This window comes from Daphnia pulicaria, chromosome 5 (assembly GCF_021234035.1).
Source record: "Daphnia pulicaria isolate SC F1-1A chromosome 5, SC_F0-13Bv2, whole genome shotgun sequence".
In the NCBI taxonomy this organism is placed as follows: domain Eukaryota; kingdom Metazoa; phylum Arthropoda; class Branchiopoda; order Diplostraca; family Daphniidae; genus Daphnia; species Daphnia pulicaria.
The window spans coordinates 3,808,964-3,836,162 of NC_060917.1; the positions used below are offsets into that span (position 1 = coordinate 3,808,964).

Sequence of the window (27,199 nt, forward strand, 5' to 3'; positions counted from 1 at the left end):
TCCAGCGTCCACAACACTCCGCACAGCTTAGGCTTTTTCTTGGGAAATTCCCCAAGAAAGCTGGGTATCAGGAAAAGGCCTCAGTTTCCATTTGAAATGTTTGCAGACGATTTTTGAACACATGAAAGTGACACATTAGAAATTTCTTACACGGTTTTGTACTCATACTCAAAGTTGTTGGTTCCAACTACTTAGTCTAAATATAGGATATGAGTAAACGAAAAAACGAGGAAAGTGAAATTGTAATTTATTCCAGTCCTGTCAAGCAGCAGTGCGTTGCGAATGATGTTCGTGAAACGGAGAAAATTTTACGCGAGTTATCATTGTTGTTTCCGGAAGAAAAATTCCTCAAACGAGTTCCCCGTGTTGTTATGAAGCACATGATCTACAGTCGGATTTCAAATCGAACGGTGGTTGACAAGGAAATTGTAAAATTATTCAATATAAAATTTTCCAAAGTACTCCTTATATTAATTACAGTGGTATATTTATTTTACAGGATGAGTTAACTCAAAATGGAGTCATTAGACTATTCAAACTGGGAAGCGAAGAAGAATCTCTAGCTGTTTTGTTTATGGACCAATACAAAGAAATTATTAACAGGAAATGTTCAGACTTGTCATTAGCAAAGAAATTTATCAGCAAGATTCTTGACAGAATCAAAGAAACTACTTTAGAAAAAGAAGCTCTTATCAGGACTGATTTCAGTGAAGAAAATATTAAGTTCGTAACATATTTTTTTAGAGGGGAGGGGTCTAGTAATGGACTAATTAAAATCAATTGTAATATTCTTTTCCTCTAATAGAACTTTGATCCATGATTGCCTTTTAACTGTGAGAACCGCTAACACATATTGGTTCTGCTTCCCGGGAGCTGGAGAATTCATGAAAACGTATGTTAAAGGACGGCAAAGTATACTAGGAATGGTGAAAAAATCTAAGTACAAGCAAATCTTGCAGAACGTAGGAGAAAAAATAACGTTGAAATTCATTCTCAATAGTTTTTTAATGATTTATTGTATCGATCCCTTAACTGAAGGAATTAGAACTTCGGAACATGAAAAAAACTGTTCCGCTAGGTGTGTGTTATCACGTCCATGATATAATTGGAGCTGACCTAGTTACTTGGTAAGGAACATTTTATTACAGATAATAAATTAACTATTCTAAACACGTTGCTTATATAGCGTCAACACAACCTCTGGTAATTTGTTGCGTTTCGCAAACTGAGAAGAAAAATCATCTTTTATAAAAGTGCTCAAGCTGTTTTCTATTGGTGTGAATCTTGTGAATTTCACAGGGAAAAAAAATTTTTTTTTCGGAAATACTCTTTTTTCATAATCTTTTCGTATATTGGGCAAAATATTTTTTCCTATTTAATATTTATTATCTGCCCAGCTGACGTTCAGCTTTTTTTCGTGCCCCACTCTTTATCATATTCCGCGTCATTTGTTTCATGGTTCCATATTCCAAAGTCCATATTACACAATTTACTCAATCGCCGATTTTCAAACAGTTTTTCTATTCAGACGCATGTTAAGACGTTAGATCATGCTTAGACGTTATTAAACGTGTAGACTGTAGAACGTAGACTACGGTTTTCCCAGTAATAACTTTTAAATGCTTTACAGCTCACTTTGAATACTGAAACGATCAAACTACCTTGACGACAGTTCATCTAATTTCAAATTTTTTTTACTATTATTTGTATGCAAATTTTCTTTTTCTCATTTACAATGGGCAACAACAAACATGATCAGCTGTTTCTTGAAATATTAAAAGAAGATCGTAGTATAGTCACATTCCTTGATTCTGTCTTTGGATTTCTTTACAGATGGTAATTATGAGTCTCATTAAATATTTCTTGTTTAATTTATGTTTGCATATTGTATTATTATACATTTTAGTACTGATTTTTATCAGCATCAGAATGACTCTCAGAAAATAGGCTTTCCTGCCGGAGTGGCTAATGAAGTTGTACAAAAAATGTTTCTACGCTATGAAAAGCAAACTCAATATGAGAAACAAGCAGCCATTCTAGGAAATATAGCTTCTTCCGACAGTAATATTCCTTCAGCCTGCCAAGAGGTTGTGGTGAGTGATAATGCTGACATGGATGTCCAAAGCACAGTTGAATCAAAACGTGAAGGGGCAATAATAGAGGGGCAGACTCCAAAAAGTGAAGAAAAAGATTGTAGTGAAATTTATAACGGAGATGATCGAGGAAACTACAGGTATATTCCATATTAACAATTATAATTATTTATAGTAAATATTTGCCGCATTAAAAACTTAATTAGATGGAGTCAGACTATTCGCGACATTGACGTTTTCATTCCAGTTAAAAAAGACATTCGAAAAGCGAAACAATTAAAGGTGAAAATCGACTCCCTCCATCTTAAAGTAGAAACTCTGCAACCGAATGGAAGTTGCATATTAGTTGATCACACATTTCCTCATAAAGTTAAGCCTGATGAGTGCCTATGGAGCTTAGTAGGAGAGCATGTTCAAGTATAATAATAATGTTATTTAATAACAGTATAACATTAAACTTCAAGGATTTTATTTTCATACCCTTTCACTTTTATTTTAGGTTAATCTAGAAAAGAAAGAGGAGCAATGGTGGGACAGATTATTTTCCTCTGATCCTCCAATTGATACAAAAAAAATTGATACTGTAGTAATGGCCAGTGAACTAAGTCAAGAGGAGCACATGAAAATTGAAGAACTGATGGTTAACCAGGAAAAGAGACAGCAATTTTCAAGTGCAATTTGACAATTTTTTTCCGCTTGGTGATACGACGAATAACACATTTGTGTTAATAAATGTTTGTCAAACTTAAATTATCTATAAAGTGTAAAAATAATCTTCTTTTGTAATAATAACGCAGGGAGCTTCCATGGAGCGGACCTCAAACTTGGAATCATGGCAGTTTCCCGCCTTACGGAAAAAAAATGATAAACATTTCTGTATGCCTATATTAATGAATCAAATATCATTTACTCAGCTGGAGTGGTGGTTTCTGTGAAATAAACATGATCTTAATCACGATTCAGTGATGCATACCCCATACTTTGTAAAGTAATCTACTTTGTTTCTTTTTTTTTTGTTTTGTTTTTGCATGATGATGTAGTGTGCTGTGTCCTGTGTGTCATGGGGAAATTGGCAATTGTAAGGCTAAATGGCAATGCCGCAACGCTGTTCAACAAAACTTCGTCCCTAAAGAGCTCATGGCGTCTGAGGGTCTTTAACAGCCCGTTGGGTTTGGTTCATTATTTCAATACATTTTGTTATTGCCCCGTACTAACTGGAATAGAGCGATGAAATCAAGATAAATTCATCTTTCAAACAAGTTCAGAATGTAAGTGTACTTTGAAACTGTCTCTAACTAGAAATAGTTGATACATCGTAAATAACGCAAGCAGCAGTTGGTTCGCTTGCTTCAATGTGAGGATCCCATCCCCCCCATTTCAGGAGAAGTGTCGTACAAATTTTTCTGTGCATTTTCACATCACATTGTTTTTTAATGTTTTGCCAGTGATTACTCTTGATTCTGTTATTGAGAGATCTTGTCAAGACAGTAAAGGTTTTGATATTTTTTTAACAAAAACAAGGTCCAAAAGAAGTTACCTTATCTTTGGCACTAAGCCATTGCTAGACTGCCATAGCATTGTTATTGCTTGATAGGATTTGTTTACTTTAAGGTATCAGATCAATAGAAGCACATTTATCTCAGATTTATTTTATTTTGGCTTTAATCAAATATATGTCTTGTTTAAATAATGCCAATTTTTGTTAAGTTTGGTGATGGGGAAATATTGCCAGTTAATAAAGTGAAACTTGTTATTCGTCTATCAACAGGAAGTGTAATGTTTAAGAGGAGGTCTGTACTCAAAAGTTTCTAACATGGAAGAAAATTATGTACCGTCTCTGTTGGCCTCATTTTATCATTCACTGCCACATGTGAATATTACTTTCCAATTCGTAAACAGTACCTTTAACCCCAGGAGTGACATCTACTTGGAGGTATAAAACAAGTTTATGAAGTTTGTTGAGTAGTTTTATTTAACTGTTGTTGTTTTAGTCACTGGGGGTTGCAGCTAGTGTTCCAGCTGTTTGGCTGCTATTTACTCTCTTGGTCTTGCTATCATATCTACTTTCTCGTTGTTGCGACAAACAACTTAGACAGGGTAGAAGTCTCTACTGTCACCGATGGGTTCTCGGTGTGACGGCGTTTATTTGCAGGTATAGTCGTTCATTTGCGCTTAGATTTCCACTTTTGTATCCTCATTATGCCATTTTCACATTTCTTATTTCAGTGCTACTGTAGCAGTTGGTCTTTACGGAAATGACGATGTCCACAATGCTTCTGTACGTTTCAGCTCTACGTTACGCGCAGTTCAGCACAATATTGATGCTGTCAGAGATCATGTATGAAATATTTTCATTCTTCTTAAGTGTCGGTCACAATTTTCATTTATAATTTTATTATTATTAATTGTAGAGTCAGTCACTAAAATTGAACTTGGAAACCCAAAGTTTCCCACTAGCGGATCGCCTAACAGAAGTTGTTGAGGGTAAGCTTCTCGCAAACGTTACCATCCAACGATTAGCGACCGAGTTGTTGCATAGAACCACAGCAAATATAAATCGTTCCACGGACGATATGAATTTGCTGTATGAACGTCTCGTGCCAACATCTCCTCTGCCACCATTCCTCACCATTTTTGACGCCGTCGAACTGTATAGGTATTGATGCAATATTTCGTGATCCTCACATTTAAGTTTCAACTTAATTTGAATATAACAGATGGCCGATTACTATGGGCCTGCTCAGCGTCTTCATCTTGCTTTGCTTGATTTTGATATTTGGAGTCGTTCGCCGCATCCGTTGTCTACTTGTCATGTAAATAATTTTTCGCCAAGCTTGGGTGGCCTTTAATTTATATATTTTTTCTTGATGCTTCAAATGTCCAGGTTTGCAGTTTTTGGCTTGCTCATGATAATCATAAGCTGGTGCACAGCTTCAATCTACATAGCGTTGGCTATGGTAAGTGTTCTAGTTAAATAACTTAATTTTCCTTGAAATAATGTCAGTCTTTTGTGTTTGTGTTTTTTTTTTTTTTTTTTTTTTTTTTGTCTTTTTTGTTTGTTAAAGGCTATGGGGGATGCATGTGTTGATCCCGCTGGTGTTGTTGAACGTCTTGTTGCTAATCAGTATGGCGCAGACATTGCCGATTACTACATGCGTTGCCCGATTGATGGTGTTGTCAAAGAAAGTGGTCCCTTGAACACGTTTGTGCGCCAGGCTCGTTTAAATATCGAGAAGAGCGAACAGTTAGTTGCCGAGTTTGCTGTGCTCGCCGAAATGCACTATTCGCCAAAAGACGTAAGTTAATACCCTTTTGAAGCCCGCTAGTCATTTTTCAAATGTTCCTTCATCTCTCAGGTACAACCTTCGCTTGACAAGCTTACCCGTTCGTTGAAAACAGCAACCCAAAACTTGGCAACTCTTGCCGGATTAGTAGATTGCGCCCCGATACACCGCCGGTACTTGGATATACTCGACGTTACTTGCCGCAAAGCTTTGTAAATATTTCATTATTTTCGTGGTTAGAGTTTTGTGCTCTGCTTTCTTTGTCTTGGATTTGTTAAGGCAAAATCTAACTTTTTTGTTCACATATTTAAACAGATTTGGACTGACGTTCATGCTTGGAAGCGCAGTTGGCGCTGGTTTGTTGTTTACCATTTTGGTGTGGGTGGATTCTCATGTTTGGATTTATTTAAGAAAACGGTGAGAAATATTTTCTTAGTCCCAATTATTAGATTGTAATTAAAGAGATAACAATTTAATGTCTGTCTGATTTTATCACATTTCCGTTAAAAATAACGTTCACTTATATTATTTTAATTTGTATCACACAGAAAGGGTTATTTGCAAGTAGCCGAAGCAGATCCGTTCCTCCCCCTATCAAGTAGTGCTGGCAGTAGCAGTCGTGGGGCTCAGGGTGGTAGCTTAAGTCGACCGTCATTGAATCCTCCACAGACATACTCATCGGCCGGAACATATCCCGGCCGTCACGCACATTATCGTCATACACACACGCCACCTCAAACGCCGCCCTTCCCTGGAACCATGTAATAATATTCTATTGTTTTATTTGATATTTGTTTTTTAATTTATTTAATTTTTGTAACATGAAACCTTATAAACTCATTTAATTTACATAATGCTAATTATATTTATAGGAATGGACGTGGAAGTCATAATCGTCACGAGCAAGCTTCAGCTCCACCACTTCTGTTGGGTCCTAACAATGGCCAGTATCCCACGTTGAGCAAGTCATGCAAAACGCTCGAGTCGTCCGATTTCTACTAATTGTGTAGTATGTAGTGCAGCTAAGGGCCTTTGCAAAAAAAAAGTGGTTACCTTTGGGGAAAGGTAAATTATACATATATTTTTTTTAATTATTATTATCATTCATCAAGTCATTGGGAGATAAACGGCTGATATAGAAGCCACATTTCTTGTTAGGGTAAACTAAAACCACTAGATTTGGGATTTGCAGATAAAACGGGAGGGGAAGGGCAACCCCTATTTAATACCGACAATTTTTTTTTCTCGTAAGTTTCCAGCCCTATTACTTGGATATATCACTAAAATCTGTAAGCGCAGCCATGTCTACTATGTACGAAACTAAGTGTTTTTATTCAATAGCGCAAACTAATTATGTCGAATTTCCCGATACTTTTTGACGATGGAGATTGTATGTGTTTTTTTTAATCATCATTCGGAAATGATTAGCATTCACTCGATTTTTAAATGGTGGTCGTTACATAGTGTGCACGAGTAGTGAGAGTCGAATTCGAACGGAAAAGTATTTCTATGCGACGTTTTTTGAAAGATGTAAACACCGCCATTTCCCTTTTCCAATAATTTTGTTTCGTATGTCGAGAAGGTGGGATGCCAATTCCTTGATAGGTTCCTTATTTTTTCTCGTTCGCTAATTTTACTTTATACCTTTTCCTCACCAACTCTCATACGATTTAATGTTTTTTTTTTTTTTCTGGAGGAATGATTTCCTATCGCACTGTATTGGTTATCTCTTAACCTCCCTGAGTCTCAGTGACTTCATTTCTACTGTATGTACATCGGCTACAATACACGTCGTTTGGTCATGATAAGCGCATTAAATACAGAAGATAAATTCGAGATACAAAATAAAACTAGGAGCAATTACGTGGATCATTTTATAACTATTGTAATGTTTATGTGATAGCAAACTCTTACTCCACCTCGCTCTGTCCCAAATGTCGCCAAGCACCACTCACTCTGTATGGTCTCGTGGTTTAATTGTTCTGAGATCAGGCAGTTAACAGCTCTAGATTCATCCGATGTTGCTCATGGGAGTGAGTACAAGGATTGTTCCAGTGTTAACATTTTTGCAACTTTTGAGAGCTTATTGACTCAACTGTGTGCACTTCATGAAATCATGAAATGAATATGGATTGATGATGTGTTTGAAACTTAGATAATGATGCAGTTGATTATTTTTAATAAAGTCGAATGTCCTTCGAACGGTTCGAAATGGAAGATTTATTCATTCACAGAAGAAACGAGTCAAATTACTCCAATGTCAATTGAGTATAAAAATTGAGTTTTAAGCCATAACCATTTGGTATTCATTTTGATATTGGTTTTTTGTAGACCCATCCCCAGCAACGTCAACCTGCAGAAGGAAAGGCCAGTTTGCGTGTCCTTCACTTTCGAAGGTCACGGAGGTTTACGTAAAACGTGTCATGCAGTGGTGTAGAGGTTGGGTGACAACGGTATGTGTTACATAACCATATGGTATTCATTTTGATATTGGTTGTTGTAGACCCATCCCCAGCAACGTCAACCTGAAAAAGGAAAGGACAGTCACACTCGAAGGTCACGGAGAAAAACGTGTCATGCAGCGGTGTAGAGGTTGGGTGAGGACGGACGTTTTGCATCATTATCAAGCAGGCACAACACCCGCAAGGCTTTAGAGGTGAGGGGGAGAAAAAAAATCGTATAAAAGGAGAGAGAAAAGGCGAAGGTAAATCAATCGAGGGAGCATCTCCGACACGGCATCAACTGCAGCGCACTATATGTCACCATCTGCCTTCCTCATCGTATTACTAGTGTGGAAGCATAGGTAAATATTCTGTTTTATACATTTTTTTGTATGGATCCTACTATTTTTTAATATTTGTTAACATGCCAGTTTGATTGAATATCAGTGTTTAAATTTATTAATTGTCTAGTTACTATGGCGCCGAGCTGCTGTTGGGTGTTGTATCGTTGATGGCTGGGTCGACGACGAGTGTGCCGATGTCTCCTGGGTATGGCGGATACCAAACCGCAACGCCGCCGCCTTACTACACAACAACATACGCAACGGCCATTTACTACACCGAGGCCTCCAAGTACTACACCACCAAGGCTCCAGAGTATTAAACCACAAATTATGATGCCCCTGCCTACTACACCGATGCCCCTATTTACTACAACACCGAAAAGCTTAAGTGCTACGCTACAACCTACGCTGCCCCGAGCTACTACACCGCCGCCAAGAAGTATAACTCTACCCTGAGCTACATCACCAGAGAGCCAGAGTACTACACCAAGGCTCCCAAGTACTACATCAGTAAGGCACCGGAATATTACACGACTTCGTATGCTGCCCGTGTCTACTACACCGAGGCCTCTAATTACTACAACACCGAAGCGCTCAAGTACTACCACCTGCATCTGTCCCCAAATGCATTTGTTCCTCATCGTGTAACCGGTTCGCAATTATGGGTAAATATTTTTTTACACTGACTTTTGTATCAATCCTACTGTTTTATTCATGTATGCCTGTTATTATTTAATCTTTATGTTTAAATTTGTTAATTGTCTAGTAAACTGTGGCGTCGTGCTGCTGTTGTGTGTTGATGGCTGGGTCGACCACTGGTGTACCGATGTCTCCCTGCGATGGAGAATACCAGTAGTTCCCACAACGCCGCCGCCTTACTACACAACAACAACAACTTACGCAACGACCAGTTCTTGCACTGAGGTCTTCAAGTACTACACAACTAAAGCACCGGAGTTTTATACCACAACTACGCTACCCCAAGCCACTACACTGATGCCCTGAAGTATTACTCTGCCCCGAGTTACTACACCACCAAGGCGACGGAGTACTACATGACAACGCATGCTGCCCCATCCGACTACACCGAGGCTCCCAAGTATTACTCTGTTCTCAGCTACTTACTGCATCCACACTCCTAATTACTTCTCTGTTCTCAGCTGCTTCACCGAGCCTCCCGCTTATTACTCCACCAAAACGGTCGAGTACTACACCGAAGTGGCAAGGTACTTCTCTGCCCCTATCTACTCAACAAGAGCTGAGGCGGCCAAGTATTACGCATCCTGACTTGCCACACAAAAGCTGCTCTTTCGTGCTACGTTGAACTGAAACACTACCCTGATGCTCCAGTCTACTACACCACGGTCTTCCCTACACCTAGCTACAACACCGCAGCCCTTAAGTACTACACCAAAAACGCCGCCTATTACACAACCACGTACGCTGCCTGGTATACTACATCGAGGAATTTAAGTATTATCCATTAAGTATACTCCAAACTACTACCATCTGAAGTTCATACGTATTACTATTACACCAGCAATTGTCCTGACTATGTCACCACTACTTATGTTGCTCCGACCTATACATCGAAATTCTGAATTATTTCACTGGATGTGTTGAAAGATTGCTGAAATACAAGATTGATCGATAAATCACGTGTATGTCCATTTTCTCCTGAAGTACCTTTCCTCCTGCTGATCATTTCGTGATGTGAGAAAATATTTATCTGAGTGCCATGTAAACTTCCAGATGATTGATGTTGAAAGAAAATAAAAAATTCAAATACATTTTAATAATATTTAAACTCTTTCCTTTTAATAAATTTTTCCAATTTCATTTCAAAATCCAACAAATTTTATTGAAAAATTCAAAAGCCCACCAACTTATTTCTGCTTTGTTTTTGAAAAAAAAATTAAAAAAATACCCCTTACACGAAATTATTAAAATTGTATTTTATAACAAGAGTTTATAATATTTACATTCATATTTTTTCTGTGGCCCCCAGGGGGGGGGGGCCTGTCGCTTTCTCTACCGCGATAATAACATGATGCAAGTTATATGCAAATTATTATTTGTTTGGCGCAGAAAGCTTGTTTTATCTAGCAGTTCTCGACTGTGTCAAACCCGACAGTGATCAGGTTGCCTCAGTCGTATGCTGCGTGATTGAATGAAAACTCAAAAGACGACAGATCAAACTATTTGAAGTCACAACACAAAATACTGGCAGGCAAACAACAACACAAAAACTTTCAAGTCAGGAACCCAGATGGAACAGCTCAGCTACAACAGCACAGCAATTTCAGGATAACACCAGCACTGCTACTTCTGAATATCACAGCAACCGCATGCTGCATACAATGGTTCCATCTGTCTTCGTCACACCTTTCACCATTTGGCTGCAACAAGGTAACCAACAGTGTTAAAGAAGTGTTTGTTATACCTATTCAAGAAAAGAAAATTATTTTCAAGTAACACAACTGTGTACACACTCATTATAACAAAAGAGAATGAAGAGTAACAGAAAACTACGCAGTCCAACAAAATAACTTTGATACGTGATTCAAAATTTCTATAGTAGCAGAGCAAATTGGTCTACTCTCTAGTCATGTTAACTAAATCTGTAGTACTTTTGCAAGACATTTGATCAAAATAATTACTTTTTGCTGTTGCATGGGATGAGACGTACGCCTAAGAACAGGCATAGAGACACACGAGGCACGCCATTTCGGCAATGTACAGGCACTTTCAAGTCTGACTTGAATGATTTGGTTTCTACATGCTAAATCACCTGTAAAGTTTCAAACCAACATTTTAATTCAATAAAAATAGGATATTAACAATAAATACCTTTTAATTTTCATCGTGAGAAACGTCACGGCCAGCAAGCCGTTTCTGCTGAGTCTTGGAACAAAATGACCGCTGCGTCACTGCTAAAGACATTAGACATTCGCGCTACCTGGTGGACATAATTTCAGCCACCTAATGAGTATTGACAGTCATTAGATTCCTGTTCAAATGACTGAACGCAACGGCTTGCTTGCTTCCAGACAGCACGCAGCAGCTCAACTTTAATTCGACATGCCTTTCGGCTTTCACTAGCTGGCACGAAATGAATCAAATTAGCATAAACACCAGATTAATGCAGCAGATTTCCCTATGACACGAATAGACAAAGTTTTTAGTTAGCTTTTCAGACTTTTTAACTCTTTCAAGGCTCCACATCCCAAAGTCCCTTAAAGTGTGTCCTTAAGTCGAGAAAGATAAGGTGGCCTTACCCGTCTTGCAGCAGCTTTTTCGTTCCTCTCGTGGTAATGCTTTGTCGTAATTAAGTTCCAAGCTATCTTCACTCCTTTGTGACGGGCGACATCCCTGACGGTTTTTACCATCTATGCCCATGTTGCGGGTTTTGATTGCCATTTCTTCTCAGCGGGACACGCACGGAGGGTTGGCACTTACAGAGAGAATTCTCTCAACGATTTGAGGCCGTTTGTGCGAAAAAACAAACAAAAACGATTAGACACAGAGTTTAACGCAAGTAGATTATTAGTAGATAATCTACGGAATAAAGTCAATTATCGGTTACCTGGGCATAATCCTGTGGCGAGTGACTGCAGGTGGGTGCAACTTCTCAGTCAGTAACTCGTAGTAGCATGGCAAAAGGTGATAATGATGCTTTATCATTTGGGTGACGAATTCAGTAAGGCATTTTACTTTCATCAAGCAGATCTGGTAAATGTAGCACATGGCAGGTTATTCACTTCACACTCTTCATGTCACTGAAACTGGAATTCTAACTAGCAAAGGATAAAGACAATTTTGGTAAAGGATAAAAAAGTTTTCTCCCAACTCAACACATTTAATTTTTGAACAAACTGAATAAGTCACCTTTAAGGGCCTTCAATCAGTGGACATGTAATTGATGTTCACAGCAAACGTAAATTCATGCAGCCTGCACACTTGGATCCAAGTGATGAATCAGATGGCTGAAGTGAAGCTCCATGTTTTAATAGGTGCCTGAATCAAATATTACAAATGTCATGATCAAAATTTCAATGAATTTTATCAATAATTTTACAATTAAGAACATTGTACGTGTAAAATGTTACTCAGCTTAACACTACACGTACAAAAAAAATTAATCCCGCTCACCTTCGCCAACCCAACACAAATGGAAATAAATTTGCCATGCAATCCAGCTAACATAAAATTCCCAAGAAATGACAATAGCATACCTTTCTATCAAAACCCACGCTTCAACTGAGAAGAAGGTAGAGGCTAAAAGGCTAGCGGCCTATGCGTACGCTCCAACAACTGAAGGCGAATCTGTCAGCCAGATGTCATCTTTAGTGCCCCACCCATAAACATTGAAAAAAAAAAAAAAAAAAAAAAAAAAAATCAATCAAATCCATCGGTAGGACTTCAGTTTACTATTCTAATTTAATGGATGGACCGATTGACCAGATTTCTCAACACTTCAATATGATTTTTACTCCAGATCCCAAAGTCTCCAATAGTGTGCCCTTAAGTCGAGAAAGATGAGGTGGGATCGAACAGTAGAAACAAGCAAAGACCTAAAAAAGCTGATACTCACGCAATATTTTCCTGACGAAAATCATTATCATCTCCTCTTCCCCAAGAAACCGCCATGGCGTCATCACCAATCACAAACAGCTAAACAATCTGAAGATCAAAGCTCCGTGCTGTGTTAAGTAGTAAGAAGTAGTGGGGGCCGTCGGTTGAGAAGTCGAATGTTGCTGGTAGCACGCCCTACTCTCCTATGCTTCCGGCGACGGAAGGACTGCACGCCAGTGAGCAGTGCCATGCGGTTGGAGGTGATGCTGGAGTTAATATTCCGGTATCGCTGCGCTGGAGGTCAATGGGTAGTAGCCAAAGGGAAGGCTTAACAAACCTTGTCGTTTTTCTTGGAAGGACAACCAGACATTCCTTGTTCAGTATGGTACGCAAAATCTAAATTAGAAATAAATGATAAAAACTCTTCGTCAACATGATGAATTCTCAAGATTCTATGTTAACATAACTGATAACACAACAACTTACAACATAACCGTAGATAATCTGTGATAACCAGTCAAATAAAATCTTGGTTGTTGTCATTTTCTTCACTGAAAATAGCCAGAAAACTGTTTCCATTTACAGGTTAGGTTCTCTTATAAATTTCAACATTACCTCAATGTCAAACCCTTGAACATGCACACAAACTGGACTACCTACCACAGGGTTAAGCACCATCACCATATTCTTCTCACTGGCTAGCAATTGTCTGACACTGATATGTTGTCCCTCATGCACTCATTCCTTGCTCCTTGTTCATCTTAAGGTGGATCAACATGTAAACTGGAATACCTAGTATATCAGGCAATTCAATAACAGCTTCAGCAATTCAGGATAGAGTAGGTTAGGCTAATAGGCTGGCATTGAATGATTGTGTTCACTTCATCAGGTACTCAAAAGACCTAGACTTTTCATAAAATTTAATCTAAGTGATGTAACACTAACCAGACAGAACCAGTAGCACCCAGCACACATCCTTCTTTCAGAAACAGACTCAATGGAAAAAAATTTAACTGAGTGGAGATTGAGATTTCTGCGATTTCAAGCAAAATTGTATGTTTAGGTCCAGCAGTTCAGGGTTGGGTAATAAGAGTTCAAATTGATTAACCGTTAACGTAAAGGTGGCTCTAATAATAACCCGTAAGCCCGTAATAACCAACCTTCAATTGTCCTTCTATCAGCACGATGCCACAATCATTAATTCATTACGATGATTCCGAAATCTAAGCAGACGGAAAAAATGAGAATTCCATAAAGCAGTACAAAATTCCACTACTAGGTGCCTTCGATAAAGAATTGGCGGCTATTGTAGGGCTGTTCAATTGTACGGATGAAGGGTTGGCTAAAATATATTTTACAACAAAAGAATGCTGTGCAGTATTTTCACCGTATTGGCACAGGTCAACAAATAAATACATCCAGCATATTAGTATACCTGCTGGATGCGTAAGAATTAAAAGGGGCGTATCAAGTAAGTTATCCGAGCAATCGCGATTCCATAAGCATACACGAGAAATTTTGTTCTAACTGATTCCCGGTAGAGGGTTTTTCCCGTGTATGCTTATGGAATCGCGATTGCTCGGATAACTTACTTGATACGCCCAAGACGTTTGAAGGAATTGATCATTAAAGGGTCGAAATGCGGTTAACTAACAAATGAGGACAATCTCATTCGATACATGGATATTCTTAATAAAAAACTAATTTTCGCAGACGAAAAAGACCTCTTCTTTAGGCGTAAAAGACTGATTATTAGTCAAACATTGATCTTGCGGATGTCTATATTAAAGTAATTCCCATTGCTAATCTACAGTAAACAAAAACCAAAAAATAATAAGTGTTTTTTTAAAAGCAGATTAATGTATTTTGTTTGTGTGAGTGTGCGACTTAATGAAAAACTGGGTTTTTTACTCATTATTATGGCGATCACAACTCTGAATCAGGGTTTACAATTGAAATAAATCTTTGGAATCAGGCATCGCATTTAAATCGTGGATCGAAATATATGTAGATCACAGTTCGCAATCTTTAATTGTTGAAGAAGGCAATCCCATTCTTCAGAAGGTCTCGATTTAAGGCCAATTTCTCTAAGAGAACTTGTTGACTGAAGGACACGTTGAAGAAAATACATTTCTAAATCTGAAGAATTCCAAATCAAGTGTGATGTATCAAAAATGAGTCGACGCAAATATCGAAGGGGATTATGCTTGAGGAATGTTCCTGATATGGTGGTTGGTTTAAGAATGAGCTCTTGTAGCAATAAACAGTGGTTCAATAAAAGACATGTAATATTTTCTTCCCAGGCTCCAGTAAAAGAAAGATGTATAAGATGTCCAAAGTATGGCTCAGTCAAACGGCCGTTAACGTCTGGAGCGATGTACTGATCATCCATCATTGCGTTTAACGTAAGTTGATTGATGATTTCAAACCTTTTAAGGTTACTGGCGTACTTTCCAATCATTTGAAAATTTGTAAAATTAAGCGGGATTTTTGAAAGAAAAATGGAATGTATCTTCCATCCAACGTTTTTGGTTTGAAAAAACCTTTCAATTGCTGAAAACCGTACGTTTTCGAGACGAAGATCAATCGACTGAAGTGCAGGAAAACTGTTGAATAGCCAAGTGTTTACATCTGCTATGTCTGTGCGGGATGACTCTTTAAAGATTCTACTGTCCAGGCACACGCTTAAAACCTTTTTCGTAAATTTTACGTTTACTTCCGAACACTGGTAGATAGTAAGATGGTGTATAGAAGCACACAAATCAGAATACATTTCCTTGCTGAGTTGTGTGAATGCTGGTAAGATGCAACTCTATGTAGCATAAGAAAACATTAGCGTTGTTATATTTATTAATTTATAAACAAGTGAAACGCATGTGTAACAACTTATACCAACTTAAATACTAACTCACCCATATTGTTGTATCATCGTCCAAAATTTTAAGCCTCAATAAACAAGTTAGAAGTTGCATAACATGTTTGTATGTGATGGTACGAAATTCTTCTGAATGCTGCTTCATTCTGAGCACTTCTAGATGTAAAAAATTTTCACATATTTTACCATAACTTTGTGAAGGAATCTTCCCATAACTGATGTCAAGTTCTTTCAGACTGGTGATTTGTTTTCCAACAGTCTCCAAAAATGATGGACTTTCCATAAGATCGATGTTGCACAACGTCAGTTTTTGAAGGTTTTTAAAACAGACAATTGAATTCTGGAATATAAATAAGTCTGAAGGAGACCAGAAGAAAGGTGCATACTGACAGCGCAAGTACTTTAAATTTGTAGCAAATCTAAAGTAATCACACAGAACAGTAACATTCACTGGTAAGGTGGGGAAATCATCAATATTTAGTCGCGTCAAGGCAGTACTAAAAACGAGAAAGTGAGCGTCGCTTTTCCTTTGTGTTCTACTTAACGATAACAAAAGCTTTTCCGCCCACTGATCAAACAGATTATTAGGAATAAGTAAGAGATACTCTTGTAAACTGGTTAAAGATTGGACATCAAATTGACAGGAATTCCAAAATTGCACTGATTCAATAAGGTAATTTGAGGCACAAGTTACTAAACTTAGAGGCTGCTTTAAGTTCAACATTTTTTCCCACCAAACTAGAAAATGGGTCACATGGTGCTGGTTTCACTTTCAGCAGTTTTCTTATCCACTCCGTGTTGTTTATTATTTAGACCCTCAGGACCCTGCCATCTGGTGACTGCAAACACAAATGCTTGAAAGAAAAAATTAAAGTTTGTAAAAACAAAACAAAATTAATTTCATTGAGATTGAACTTGTGCAATCCAATTTTTTAATGCTTCCAATAAAAGGAAAAACACTGAATGGAACAAGCGACCATCCCTAACAAAAGAAAACGAAAAAATAATCTTTTAATGATGATGTGATTTAGTGTCGGTCTAAAATAGTGAACTATCCGATCAGTCGACAGTCTCTCAGGCGAAATTTTCTTGTCGTTACATCACTTTCAATCATTGGTCTTTTTCATCCTCAAAACTTTTAGTTTTCATTTTAGATGAAGCAACTTCCTCTTCAGTCATTTCCGTCCCTTGGCTAGCATCCTGACTTTCATTTGATCGTGAACGATCTATTTGAAATAATGTTTATGAAGAATAGAAAATTGTAGAAAATAAAATAAAATAGTTTTATATTACCAGATAAAGTATATCGCCTGCCACCCTTTGTATAAGTGGAAAAATACTTGTCGAGACGAGTAAAGCGGTACTTGAGCCGAACTTTGTCTCTGAGTTTCTGTGGAATCACCATAGATGTAGTCAAAGTGTTACCCAAAAAGAGAATCAGGAAAAGGAAAGAAAGGACTGGAATCTGTATACATGTATATAAAAAAAAAGGGGAAAAAAATAACATAAATGTAAGTAACCCCTCATCTGATTAAAAACTGCGGTATACTCCGATTTTACCTGCCATTCACTACCCGGATGGAAACTAAGTTGGTACAAGGCCCAAGCATTGTACAGTTGATAGAAATAGCCTAGATAGAGAAATGGAAGCAAAAAGCTAAGTCCTCGCCACATCCATGAATGGAAACCCTCAATGGTTATATCCATATCGTGGCGTTCACCCAAAGCTTTCAAGCGATAGAGACATCCTTGCTGGTATCTAAATTGAAGATACTGTACAAAACCTATAAACCAATCACAATTTCAAGATAAAACAAAATTAAAATATAAAATCAATTGTCGGAATCCGATTTAATCAGTCTAATGAAATCTCGTACTGATGTAGACGTAGAACCACATGAGCTGATGACGAAATAGGTGATACGTGGTGGAGTCGGGCCATGTGAGTAAAACAGCGGATAACGCAGTCGAAATGAAATGGTGAGCTCTCCACCATCCTTTGATTCGGGAACCATTTACTCGCAATATTGATTCGCGGATGGTCAAAGTGCAATAGTACCACACCATAAGGAAAACAAATGCCAAATCTAAGATCCTGGACCATTTGAAAGTTGGAATGATGGATAAGTATTAATATTTAGATAAATTCTACTGACATATGTCTTTGAGTCTACCTCAAATTGGCAATAAGATTTGTGACAGATAGGCCCATTGCTATAGCACTCAGAGCAAGTTTAAACTTTTCATAATCATCTTTGTACTTGAATCTGAAAAGAAATTTCATTATTTACGGCTGGGTTTCTTTTAATAAATGAATTTATAAATTACCTTTCCTGCTTATTGAGAAATGATACATTGACTGATCCTAGAATGATTTTGAGGTATGTTCCACTCTTCTTAGGTAGAGATTCTTCCATCTCATTCAACTGAGCCTGTCTCCTCATTAAATCTTTATTGAGAAGTTCAAATTTTTCTTTTTCAGATTCATCCTTTGGCTTAATCCTAAAATTAATTAAGGTATATTATACAAATGAGTTACTAATACAAAACTGTAACTAAATACTTTTTTAATGTTGACTTGATAATCCCTAGTCTGTATCTTTGATGACTCAAATTTTTTACACATTTTGTCTGTAGTTCTGACAGTTGTTCTAATTGAACTGTGTAATCCTTGTGAGTTGCCTGAAAAAAAAATTCACCAATATTTATTAGTATTTACTGATTTTAACACATAATCTAATAGTTATTTTACTTCAAGCTGTTTGTAGTCTTCAGTTAAATCGATCAAATCTTGGATACACGAGTCGATATCGCCTAAATTCAAGGCCATTTCAAAGTCCAATATTCTATCTATGCTGAGCACATTAGACTGTAAAATTCGAAATTTGACATTCAAATATTGATAGTCATGAAAAATATTTCCTTCACCTGCGTGTAATAAAAAATTTTACCTTTTAAAGTCGATGCTATTATAACGTAGTTTCTACTTAAAGAAAATTTGAATGACGAGAAAACTTTTGCTTTCGATACAACTTGAGTAACTTAAAGCAGAAGACACTCAAGAGTCAGACACGCAATCGCTTTAACTCGACTAGTGTCAAGCGATTACGACATCTAGTGGCCTTCAATAAAAATCATCTTTAAAAACAAATAAAATCGATTTCAGCTTTCTGATGGATTGTTTTGAATTGGATTGGAAGCTGAGGCTCTAATAAGTCCTTTTTTTTCTTCAAATTAAAAGGACGAAAACAACAATTTACTTTCCCAATTCATTTTTAATTAATTGAAAAAAAGAAATGTTAAGGAACCTTCAGTCGCGATAGCTGATTATATGAAACTGTGTATTAGTCTCACCAATCAATATAAATACATATTGATTAACAGTTTTGCTATTTTTTCTTTTTCTTTTCCTCTTTTTTCCCCGTTCGTTGAGTTGACATGTCTTCTAGTTTACTGTCTAATTTACGTTGAAGATGAGCACGTTTTGAGGCATCGACTGCTTTAGGTTTAACAAGTAACGATCCAGGTGCAACAAAGCCCTGTTTAAGTGTAACATTACGTGCCTGGCGTCGAATAGCATCTCCGCATCCATGGATTTCAGGAAGATGGTGTGAAAGACAAAAGCGACGATTGCAAAGATTACAATGTTGACCCATTAACGAAATGCCCGTCTTACAAGTAGCATAATTACAGACGTTATCCAATTGCCGAAATTCCGACAAGATACCATCAATGTCATCTGCTTTCTTGTCTACTTTCGAGTCTTTGGCCCGATCGGTTTGTAGTATCGGCAACGGTTTAACCACCGGCTTCTGTTTTGGTCTTACTGCTTGTTCTGTTGGACCGGACCCAGTGCACCGTAATCGATGAAGTGCTAGATTTTGTTTTGGTACTGATTTTTTGCAATCATCGCATTTGATGTTGTTGTCGACCGACTCGCTGGCCAACGGGAGGTTAGGTGAAAGCAATGATTTTACAGGTTTATCCTTGGGTGGCGCAACTAGGTTTTCCATTGCTAAAGTTGAATTCTGCTTTTTTTTCTTTTTTTTCTGCTTTAAAGAAGTTTCATCCGGATTCAAGTTTATCTTCTCGGTTCGATCTGACAAGGCTTCACCAATGATGTCATTTTCAAGGATCGTAGCCTCAACTACAGATTGAGGCGGACTGTCTTTTACCTCAGGTTGCGAAGCTGCTGACACAATAAGTTTTTTAACTTGGATGCGACGGTTATGATTCTCTCCCACACTTTGGTGGTGAAAACCACGCTCTTCTGCCCATTGATGAACAACTAGTCGCTCATAGGCGGTCATTGTTGGTGGAAATTCTTTGATGCTACCAGATATACATTCGGCACTGGAAGACCATTCCATCAACATGGCGTTGATTCGAGTGGCTATTTCTTCTTTCTCTTGTTTTGACTGGCTATTATCTTGTGTGGGTTTGGATGGAGCAACGGGTTTGTGCAATTTGGCTGTTACTCCAGGCTTGCGATTACCAATTTCAGGAACCACAACATTATCCATCTCTTGTAAGTATTGATGGGCCGAACGAACTTCCCCATGTTGCTCCATGTATTCGACGAGTCCGCTTGCAGCACGACTCGTGGTGCTGGAATCTGTAACTAGGCAAAGATGCCGTCGGGCGCGGGTGCAGGCCACATTAAGTCGGCGAACATCAGCTACAAAACCAACTTGACCCGTCGAGTTGGATCGTACCAGTGAAAGAATGATTGCCTCTTTTTCCCTGAAAGAAAAAAAAAAACGTAATATTTATATGTGAAATATGGAATTGAAATATAGATATTTTTACCGCCCCTGGAAGCCATCTACGCTGCGAATTTCCAATTGGGGGTATTTGCCGCTTAACATTTGTCTCAGCAACTCCACCTAAAACAATTTGTTGTATTATGGCCTTGTTTTGTTTTTGTTTTTTTCATTTCAATGAATTAAATGTATGCAATCGAATATACTTTTACAGTAGATGGTACTCAGTTGATTATTTTTTCCGTATCGTACAAACCTGAAGATTGTATGGTGTAACGACGGCGATATCCCGAGCTGGCACACCAGAATCAATTAATCGTTGGACATGCAATACAACGAGAGATGCTTCACCACTGTTGGCTTTGGACCCTTCTTCCGATGCCATCGACTCATGAAAATCAGAGCCAGCCGTATCGATTAGTAGGAGAGGAATTCCTTGAAAAATAAAACAACGATACAGTTGTGCAAAGAATTTACACATAGAAGCAGTAAATTACGAAAACACTTCTCTTGAATACTTTCAAGTACTCATTCAGAGGTTTATGATATTCCACAGATGGAGTTCTAAGACTTGTCACCGTAAAACAGGCCATTGGACTACATACACAGCTATTCATCTCTTTCGCACTCACGCACAAAGGTCAACACATCAACCGTTATAATACGTACGCTATAGCAGGTTTATATTTACAGTAAAAAAAGGTGGAACGAAAAGAAAAGCCCGTACCTTCTTCGATTTAGCCGAGAGGGAAATACGTAGTATTAAAAAAAAAACGGGTTTATACACTTCGGAAAAGATTATGAAAATCAACATTTCAATTTTTAATGCAAACTCTCTTCCATTTGAAAAAAAAAAAGTGCCTAGTTCGCTCCAAAGAAAAGGGTGGCAGAAGATAATTGATCAGAACCGCAGACCGGCAGACCGGCAGACATGGTCGTAAAAATGCGGGGAAGTTCAATGTAAAGGTCATGAAACTCAAAAGGATAACACTAGTCTGACCGTACATGAAAAGCGGTTGAGAATTTTTTTCTGCCAGATTTTATGTCCCGACTCACATCCCCTAAGGGATATCATATGGAAGGCAGAAAGGGTTTCTCAGAACCCAAGAGAACAGGTTTTATTCGTAAACAGTAGTTGATAAAAATTTCAAATGTGAAACACTGTGAAAAAGTTGTTGTCTATGGTTTTAACCCTTTCTCCGCTAGACTGTCAGATGCTATTGATCATGCGACTGTATTTAATTTGTATACGCTCAAGTTGAGTTATTCCATAGCTCTGGTTCTTATAGGATGGTGGGAGGGGACGACTTAAAATTATAGTAAAAAATGGGGTGAAAATTTCAGTAATGAAATACTAAAGATTTTCACACTATACATAGAACAAAGGATTAAGATAAAAGCTGGTTCAAACATTGAGGGATAGGGCAAGCCGAAATTCTTTATTCATCACGCACAAAGGAAAGCTACGCTGTCATGTGTAAAAGACCCCGAGTCAAAACCGGGCAGCCCTTCTTTGGTTAACTCAGTCGTTGTCGAACGCTTCTAATTCAAACACCGAAAAACTAGCAGCTGCGGCTCATTACTAGACAGTTGTTTACACATACGGTAAGAATATTTCTATACTGCAGTTTTTAATTCAAGTTCCTGCAAATATTACAGTGATTTTGTCGAAATATCCAGAGCGTATAAATTCAATCAGAATTAATTCTACTGTAATTTGATTCGTGTAAGTCTAGTTTGCTTTAATGGTGATTTAAAAGAAAAGAAGCTCGCAGAATTTAATTTAAAAAACGTCTAGCAAATGTTTTCAGCAGATATAATATTACTGCGGGCAGTTCGCATTCCTAAACGGAAAGCTGAGAATGACAAGCAAACTGGGTTGTTCAGCTTGAAATTGAGCGCGGACTTTCAACGAATGAAACATTAGATTTTGTCGGTTAAAGTATTGCGACGGAACTAAATCTCCTTCTGTTCCAGTAGTATTCAATATCTTTCAGCCTTCTCATCATTCCCTTGTTAATGTTACAACATTCATTGGCATTCGTAAAAGGAGAAAGAGCTGCACGTAAAACACCAGCGGGCTAAGAGAAAAATTTAGTCCATTTTTCTAGAATTCTAAGCAACAATTTTGGGTCTGTCAATCACAATTTTAGTCTTGTTAAAACACAGGCGCAGGATTATTTTACCGGACGGACGTGAAAAAAGAAACCGGGATGCTTCTTTTATTGCTCTTCATTTTAAGTGTTCTCGGGAACGCGGCATCGAAGACCAAACCATCGACAACTGAATTTGAACCTCCACAGATATTAAAAGAAGGTAAATGGCAACTTTGTTAAATGTTTCTATCGGATCAACTTGAAACCATTAAAAGGAAAACCGTTTGAGATGTCAATGCCTCTCTTTTTGTAAATGATCCTTTCCTGTTTCAAACACCTATTACATCAATAGTATATACGCATCTTGTTGAGGAAGAAAGTCTTTCAAACATTAAATTTAAAAAAAAAAAGCCTAACACACTCTCAGCCTGACTGTCAGTCATTTTCCTTGTTGTAATCAAATATATTTTTTGTAATGATAACCTTCGAATTTTCTATGCAGACCAGGACTTTTGGTATGCTCAGGGCAAAGAAGATTTACTGCGTGCCCTGAATCGGCAACTTAATCTCAATACGGCCAAAAACGTCATCTTTTTCCTTGGTGACGGAATGGGAGTGTCGACAGTGACGGCAGCTCGTATACATGCCGGACAAAAGCTTGGACAGACTGGCGAGGAGCATTACCTATCTTTTGAAAAATTCCCTAATCTCGGACTCCTTAAGGTAATGCAAAAAAAAGCAGTTGCTTTATAGTAGAAATGATTTAAAAGATTTACAACAATATTTAAGCTGTGCAGTATTTCCTAGCTGCTACAGTCAAAATTTAAGCCTTCATAAGCAATTTAATTTTCGTGAAAATATTTGAAAACACGAATTTAATATTTTGTGCACTATTACATGTAACCCGAAGACCTACAACGTAGATAAACAAGTAGCTGATTCGGCCGGTACAGCCACGGTAAAATCTCTTACAATATAGTTATTTATGGGTACGCACGAATAAAGAAGTAAACAAGCATTCAACGCACGTTTCAGGCTTATCTGACTGGAGTGAAAGGACGTTACGGCACTCTTGGTTTGGACGTCTCGGCACCATACAACATCTGTCGATCCGATCTCGGCACCAAGCCGCATGTTCAAAGCGTCATTAAGTGGGCCCAAGATGCGGGAAAAGCCACTGGTAAATCTTTTTATTGCCAATCTGAACAGTTTAAAACTCGTTTGCTACATACTTTTTTTTCTTCCTATTTAGGTTTCGTAACGACGACGAGGGTAACACACGCCACTCCTGCGGGACTTTACGCCCACTCCGCTAACCGTGATTGGGAGTGCGATTCACAAGTCCCGCTCGCTAATCGCCACGAGTGTAAAGACATTGCTCGACAGCTAATTGAAGATGAGCCTGGCCGCAATATCAATGTAACTTTTCTTTAAACAATATTTTTTTTTGTAGAGACGGAACATTAAAAACCATTCATTTCTCAATGAAGATTATTCTGGGTGGAGGACGACAAATTTTCGAGGCCGCCAATGATAACGGAACGGCTAAATGGCCGTGCAAACGGGGTGATAACTTGGACTTGATTGAAGCGTGGAAAGCCGACAAGAAGAAACGCGAAAAATCGCATCTCTTTTTAGAAAACCGCGATGGTCTTTTAAATACCAATCTCGACGATACAGACTTTATTCTAGGTAATTAAAAAAGCGCGAGGTAAGGTAGATAAAGTACTCAACAAAAATCTCTGACGCATTATTCAGGCTTGTTCGCGATGAATCACATACCCTACGAGCTCGATAGAACAGAAGATCCCAAAATCGGTGAAATGGCACCCGGAATCGAAGATATGACAGAAAAGGCTATTCACTTCCTGCAGAAAAAGAGCGACAAGGGTTTCTTCCTTTTGGTGGAAGGCGGCCGCATCGATCACGCTCATCACAAGAATAATGCCTTACTAGCGCTGGAGGAAGCGGTAGCCATGAATCGCGCTGTTTCTATCGCCGAACGACTCACCGATAACAAGGACACGCTCATACTGGTCACTGCCGATCATTCGCACACTTTCAACATTAACGGCTATCCAGTTAGGGGGAACAAAATAACTGGTATGTTCAAAATGAATGGCGATATTCGATTAAGTCAATGACTTGATTGGTAACTATTCTTTTAGGTGTTTCTGGTGTCGGCGACAATGGCTACAATTACACAACATTGAGCTATTCATCTGGTCCCGGGTTCTGGAACAACGTGAACAATCAAACGACTGATCCATCGAAACCATGGCTGGACGCAAGTACTTTGGATATTCACGACAAGACCTACAGACAATTGTCACAAATTCCAGCTTACGACGCTTTCCACGGAGGCGAGGATGTCGCTGTTTACGCAACAGGTACTGATCTTTTTTTTTTTCAATTAATTGCCAATCTGATGATTCTTCAATTGCCCTTTTTACTAGGTCCCATGTCGCATTTATTTCACGGAGTCCACGAACAAAGTTACGTAGCTCATGTCGTCGGACATGCCGCCTGCATGGGACCATACTCGACGGCTTGCGAAGTTCCTAAACCAGAGGCACAAAGCGCTGGGATTGCAACTACTATATCGCACGTGTTGACCTTACTCATGGCTTTAATAAGCACAATGATTTCAAAATACTAGACTCACTCATTCTATCAACAATTTTCATGTAGATCCCCCTCATTTTTCTTAATGTGTGGTTTTAATAAACATTTAAAATGTGTACCTGTGTCTTCGTTCTCCTCGACGCCGGGTAACTCCATGAGTAAATGGCTCGCTACTGAAGGATGGGCTTCCAGTTTTCCGTGGTAAAGCTGATTCGATGCCCACTGCATGATATCGCGATGCATACGGTATTGGGTCGTCAACATACGGACGCACAAATTGCCGTCCTCTTTGCGGTTGATGATTCGTTCCATTAGTGTGAGGCCGAGACCTTTACGCTCAGCTTCGGGCGATATGATGGTTGGTGGAAGTTGAAAGTGATCTCCAGCTAATAGGACTCTCGGTGCACGAGTCAAAGCAAGCCAACAGGCTGATTCTGTCGACTGTTGTTAAAAAATTAATGTGTAAAAATTTGTGCTACTAAGGCTGCCAAAATCACCTGTGAACACTCGTCGATTACCACGTAATCAAAATGATCCGGTGGCAAGTGCTTTAGAGGTCCTTCCTGCGTAGCGCTAGTCAATGTCGTCAAAATGACATTTGCATGGGAGAGAACTTCCTTTACGGCTTTTGTTTCACGTTCCCGCAGTTCTTTCCTTAGATTCTTAATTTCGCTAAAAATGGGTCCTCGTCTGAATTTTTTAAAATTCAGTTTATTAATATTTTAAATCATAGATCAGAGGTTTTTAAAACAAGATTACTTTTTGTTTTTTGTTATTTGTTTCAGTTGGGAATCAAGATCTCTACGGACGTCGTTGACGATAGAACGAGCTTCACTGTTTGAAAGAACAGCATCTAGTGAACGATTCTGGATGGCTTCTTGCATCCTAGTTGGATGACCCAAACGAATAGCTTTCACGGACGAATTCGCTACGAGTTTCTCCAGCATGTTATCTACGGCAACATTAGAAGGCGCGCAAGCAAGAACTCGACCTCCTGCTTTGACTGTTTGGAGAATAATTTCTACAACAGTTGTAGTTTTACCTACAAAAACATATGAAGTTTTAATGTAAAACAAATAGAAAACTCGGCATATATGATAACCAAAAAATATGAACTGACCTGTCCCTGGAGGGCCGTGAACAACTGCTACTTCTCGCTGCTTCAACGCAAATTCAACAGCTTCTTTTTGAGAATGATCTAGGTTCTTGTTGAACCAAACAAGATCATTATCATATCCTAAAAGGACTGGTGGTAAGGATAATGATGCAGATGAAAATAACTGTCCGCCAAACAGTGTATTGATGAGAGAGGCAGCAGGGCCTTGGTAATTTTTTAAACTGTTCAATCCCCTATAGACAAAAAAAAAAGATTATAAATAGTCAAGTTGTGATAAACATACTGAAAGAACATACACTTTGAGTCTCCTGTAGGTCACACTGTTGGCCAACTGTAACAACTTGTAGCAGTCATTGTCGTTTAAGTCAACATTATCACAGTCTGTGTCTAGGGCAATTTCAATAGTTGAAGGTTTTAAACAGCTGACAATTCCAGAACAAATCTGATCCTTTTCCAGCTGGGAAGCACTGGAGTTGGGAAATATTCCAACAATATCTCCTAAACAATATTTTAAGAAAATGTTTGAAATTACTACTGGTGATTGTTTTCGAACAACAAAAGAAAAATTACCTGAACTTAAATTCGATGATGGTAATTCTTTACCAGCCAACTTGCAACCAAATGTTATGATTGTTCTACCATAAAGACCAGATCTTATTCCCTGAACAACTAAATTTAATATGCAAACCCCTTTTTCTTGGAGCTGTTTAGCAGAAATATTTTCTTGAAGCCTTCGACTTTCGGCAATTTCTGCATCTCTTTCAAGGTTCAGTAATTCAAGCTGCTGTATCACAAAATCTTCAATACTGTTATACTGCATTTTGTGTAATTAATTTAAAAATTACAAATGTCTCTTTAATCTTTATTACATCCAAAACATGTGCACGGGCAAGGTTCTAAGATTTGTAAATAAAAGCAGACGAGAGTCACGAGACCAGAACGAGATCGTTCATAGTTCCGCATAACGTATGACATTACCCGATACG

The 27,199-nt window shown here is 38.2% G+C and overlaps 6 protein-coding genes and 4 long non-coding RNA genes across 13 annotated transcripts in view; 4 read left to right on the forward strand and 6 right to left on the reverse strand.

The window, feature by feature from the left end:
* Positions 1–27,199, reverse strand: part of LOC124341473 — a 172,030-nt gene that overhangs the window by 63,323 nt on the left and 81,508 nt on the right. The gene's annotated exons all lie outside the window — the stretch shown is intronic.
* LOC124341248 (nudC domain-containing protein 3-like) lies at positions 136–3,072 on the forward strand. The gene is made up of 9 exons (XM_046794269.1): positions 136–428; positions 500–723; positions 806–962; positions 1,039–1,127; positions 1,187–1,836; positions 1,907–2,233; positions 2,300–2,510; positions 2,593–2,827; positions 2,891–3,072. The coding sequence occupies exons 5-8, from the start codon at positions 1,709–1,711 to the stop codon at positions 2,773–2,775; spliced, it is 849 nt and encodes a 282-aa protein (XP_046650225.1). The 5' UTR covers positions 136–428; positions 500–723; positions 806–962; positions 1,039–1,127; positions 1,187–1,708; the 3' UTR covers positions 2,776–2,827; positions 2,891–3,072.
* Positions 3,200–7,185, forward strand: LOC124341017 (protein tweety-2-like). The gene is made up of 12 exons (XM_046793899.1): positions 3,200–3,361; positions 3,862–4,026; positions 4,085–4,245; positions 4,320–4,431; positions 4,505–4,749; positions 4,811–4,906; positions 4,978–5,050; positions 5,159–5,389; positions 5,450–5,589; positions 5,693–5,794; positions 5,926–6,138; positions 6,250–7,185. Exons 2-12 carry the CDS (start codon positions 3,907–3,909, stop codon positions 6,377–6,379), a joined length of 1,623 nt encoding a protein of 540 aa, XP_046649855.1. The 5' UTR covers positions 3,200–3,361; positions 3,862–3,906; the 3' UTR covers positions 6,380–7,185.
* LOC124341463 lies at positions 7,777–9,817 on the forward strand. Its single transcript, XR_006918266.1, has 4 exons — positions 7,777–8,180; positions 8,290–8,827; positions 8,929–9,261; positions 9,323–9,817. It is a non-coding gene; the product is annotated as an uncharacterized LOC124341463 (long non-coding RNA).
* On the reverse strand, positions 10,135–11,669 carry LOC124341457. The gene is made up of 4 exons (XR_006918250.1): positions 11,441–11,669; positions 11,013–11,319; positions 10,823–10,953; positions 10,135–10,605 (listed from the first exon to the last, which is right to left on the reverse strand). It is a non-coding gene; the product is annotated as an uncharacterized LOC124341457 (long non-coding RNA).
* LOC124341518 lies at positions 11,751–14,086 on the reverse strand. 2 transcript variants are annotated; one of them, XR_006918408.1, is made up of 5 exons: positions 13,224–14,086; positions 12,757–13,133; positions 12,398–12,506; positions 12,051–12,179; positions 11,751–11,959 (listed from the first exon to the last, which is right to left on the reverse strand). It is a non-coding gene; the product is annotated as an uncharacterized LOC124341518 (long non-coding RNA). The 2 variants fall into 2 exon arrangements; XR_006918409.1 differs by lacking the exon at positions 12,398–12,506.
* LOC124341040 lies at positions 14,576–16,364 on the reverse strand. Its single transcript, XM_046793930.1, has 2 exons — positions 15,650–16,364; positions 14,576–15,549 (listed from the first exon to the last, which is right to left on the reverse strand). The coding sequence occupies exons 1-2, from the start codon at positions 16,334–16,336 to the stop codon at positions 14,722–14,724; spliced, it is 1,515 nt and encodes a 504-aa protein (XP_046649886.1). The 5' UTR covers positions 16,337–16,364; the 3' UTR covers positions 14,576–14,721.
* Positions 16,507–18,723, reverse strand: LOC124341153 (transmembrane protein 120 homolog). The gene is made up of 9 exons (XM_046794110.1): positions 18,564–18,723; positions 18,365–18,481; positions 18,176–18,294; positions 17,941–18,114; positions 17,787–17,879; positions 17,490–17,707; positions 17,173–17,396; positions 16,906–17,077; positions 16,507–16,838 (listed from the first exon to the last, which is right to left on the reverse strand). The coding sequence occupies exons 2-9, from the start codon at positions 18,440–18,442 to the stop codon at positions 16,723–16,725; spliced, it is 1,194 nt and encodes a 397-aa protein (XP_046650066.1). The 5' UTR covers positions 18,443–18,481; positions 18,564–18,723; the 3' UTR covers positions 16,507–16,722.
* LOC124340838 (DNA-binding protein SMUBP-2-like) lies at positions 18,937–27,143 on the reverse strand. The gene is made up of 9 exons (XM_046793565.1): positions 26,784–27,143; positions 26,510–26,711; positions 26,217–26,446; positions 25,856–26,138; positions 25,594–25,786; positions 25,216–25,537; positions 20,632–20,810; positions 20,422–20,498; positions 18,937–20,355 (listed from the first exon to the last, which is right to left on the reverse strand). The coding sequence occupies exons 1-9, from the start codon at positions 27,031–27,033 to the stop codon at positions 19,002–19,004; spliced, it is 3,090 nt and encodes a 1,029-aa protein (XP_046649521.1). The 5' UTR covers positions 27,034–27,143; the 3' UTR covers positions 18,937–19,001.
* LOC124341012 (alkaline phosphatase-like) lies at positions 21,873–25,212 on the forward strand. Its single transcript, XM_046793891.1, has 10 exons — positions 21,873–21,980; positions 22,545–22,691; positions 22,974–23,194; positions 23,382–23,429; positions 23,507–23,651; positions 23,724–23,890; positions 23,962–24,163; positions 24,230–24,574; positions 24,640–24,861; positions 24,928–25,212. Exons 2-10 carry the CDS (start codon positions 22,589–22,591, stop codon positions 25,128–25,130), a joined length of 1,656 nt encoding a protein of 551 aa, XP_046649847.1. The 5' UTR covers positions 21,873–21,980; positions 22,545–22,588; the 3' UTR covers positions 25,131–25,212.

Excerpts from the sequence above, each read along its gene's own strand:
- LOC124341248 (XM_046794269.1), top strand. The coding sequence starts at position 1,709 with ATGCAAATTTTCTTTTTCTCATTTACAATGGGCAACAACAAACATGAT. Across the intron at positions 1,837-1,906 it reads TTTGGATTTCTTTACAGATG|TACTGATTTTTATCAGCATC; the intron begins GTAATTATGAGT and ends TATACATTTTAG. Across the intron at positions 2,511-2,592 it reads TAGTAGGAGAGCATGTTCAA|GTTAATCTAGAAAAGAAAGA; the intron begins GTATAATAATAA and ends CTTTTATTTTAG.
- LOC124341017 (XM_046793899.1), top strand. The coding sequence starts at position 3,907 with ATGGAAGAAAATTATGTACCGTCTCTGTTGGCCTCATTTTATCATTCA. Across the intron at positions 4,027-4,084 it reads GGAGTGACATCTACTTGGAG|TCACTGGGGGTTGCAGCTAG; the intron begins GTATAAAACAAG and ends TTGTTGTTTTAG. Across the intron at positions 4,246-4,319 it reads GTGACGGCGTTTATTTGCAG|TGCTACTGTAGCAGTTGGTC; the intron begins GTATAGTCGTTC and ends TTCTTATTTCAG.
- LOC124341040 (XM_046793930.1), bottom strand. The coding sequence starts at position 16,336 with ATGTTGAACTTAAAGCAGCCTCTAAGTTTAGTAACTTGTGCCTCAAAT. Across the intron at positions 15,550-15,649 it reads ACGATGATACAACAATATGG|AGTTGCATCTTACCAGCATT; the intron begins GTGAGTTAGTAT and ends TATGCTACATAG.
- LOC124341153 (XM_046794110.1), bottom strand. The coding sequence starts at position 18,442 with ATGGCCTTGAATTTAGGCGATATCGACTCGTGTATCCAAGATTTGATC. Across the intron at positions 17,708-17,786 it reads AATCTTATTGCCAATTTGAG|GATCTTAGATTTGGCATTTG; the intron begins GTAGACTCAAAG and ends CAAATGGTCCAG. Across the intron at positions 16,839-16,905 it reads CAGGCGATATACTTTATCTG|ATCGTTCACGATCAAATGAA; the intron begins GTAATATAAAAC and ends TATTTCAAATAG.
- LOC124341012 (XM_046793891.1), top strand. The coding sequence starts at position 22,589 with ATGCTTCTTTTATTGCTCTTCATTTTAAGTGTTCTCGGGAACGCGGCA. Across the intron at positions 23,652-23,723 it reads AGATGCGGGAAAAGCCACTG|GTTTCGTAACGACGACGAGG; the intron begins GTAAATCTTTTT and ends CTTCCTATTTAG. Across the intron at positions 23,891-23,961 it reads AGCCTGGCCGCAATATCAAT|ATTATTCTGGGTGGAGGACG; the intron begins GTAACTTTTCTT and ends TTCTCAATGAAG.
- LOC124340838 (XM_046793565.1), bottom strand. The coding sequence starts at position 27,033 with ATGCAGTATAACAGTATTGAAGATTTTGTGATACAGCAGCTTGAATTA. Across the intron at positions 25,787-25,855 it reads CAAATAACAAAAAACAAAAA|ACGAGGACCCATTTTTAGCG; the intron begins GTAATCTTGTTT and ends TAAAAAATTCAG. Across the intron at positions 25,538-25,593 it reads TAATCGACGAGTGTTCACAG|TCGACAGAATCAGCCTGTTG; the intron begins GTGATTTTGGCA and ends TTTTAACAACAG.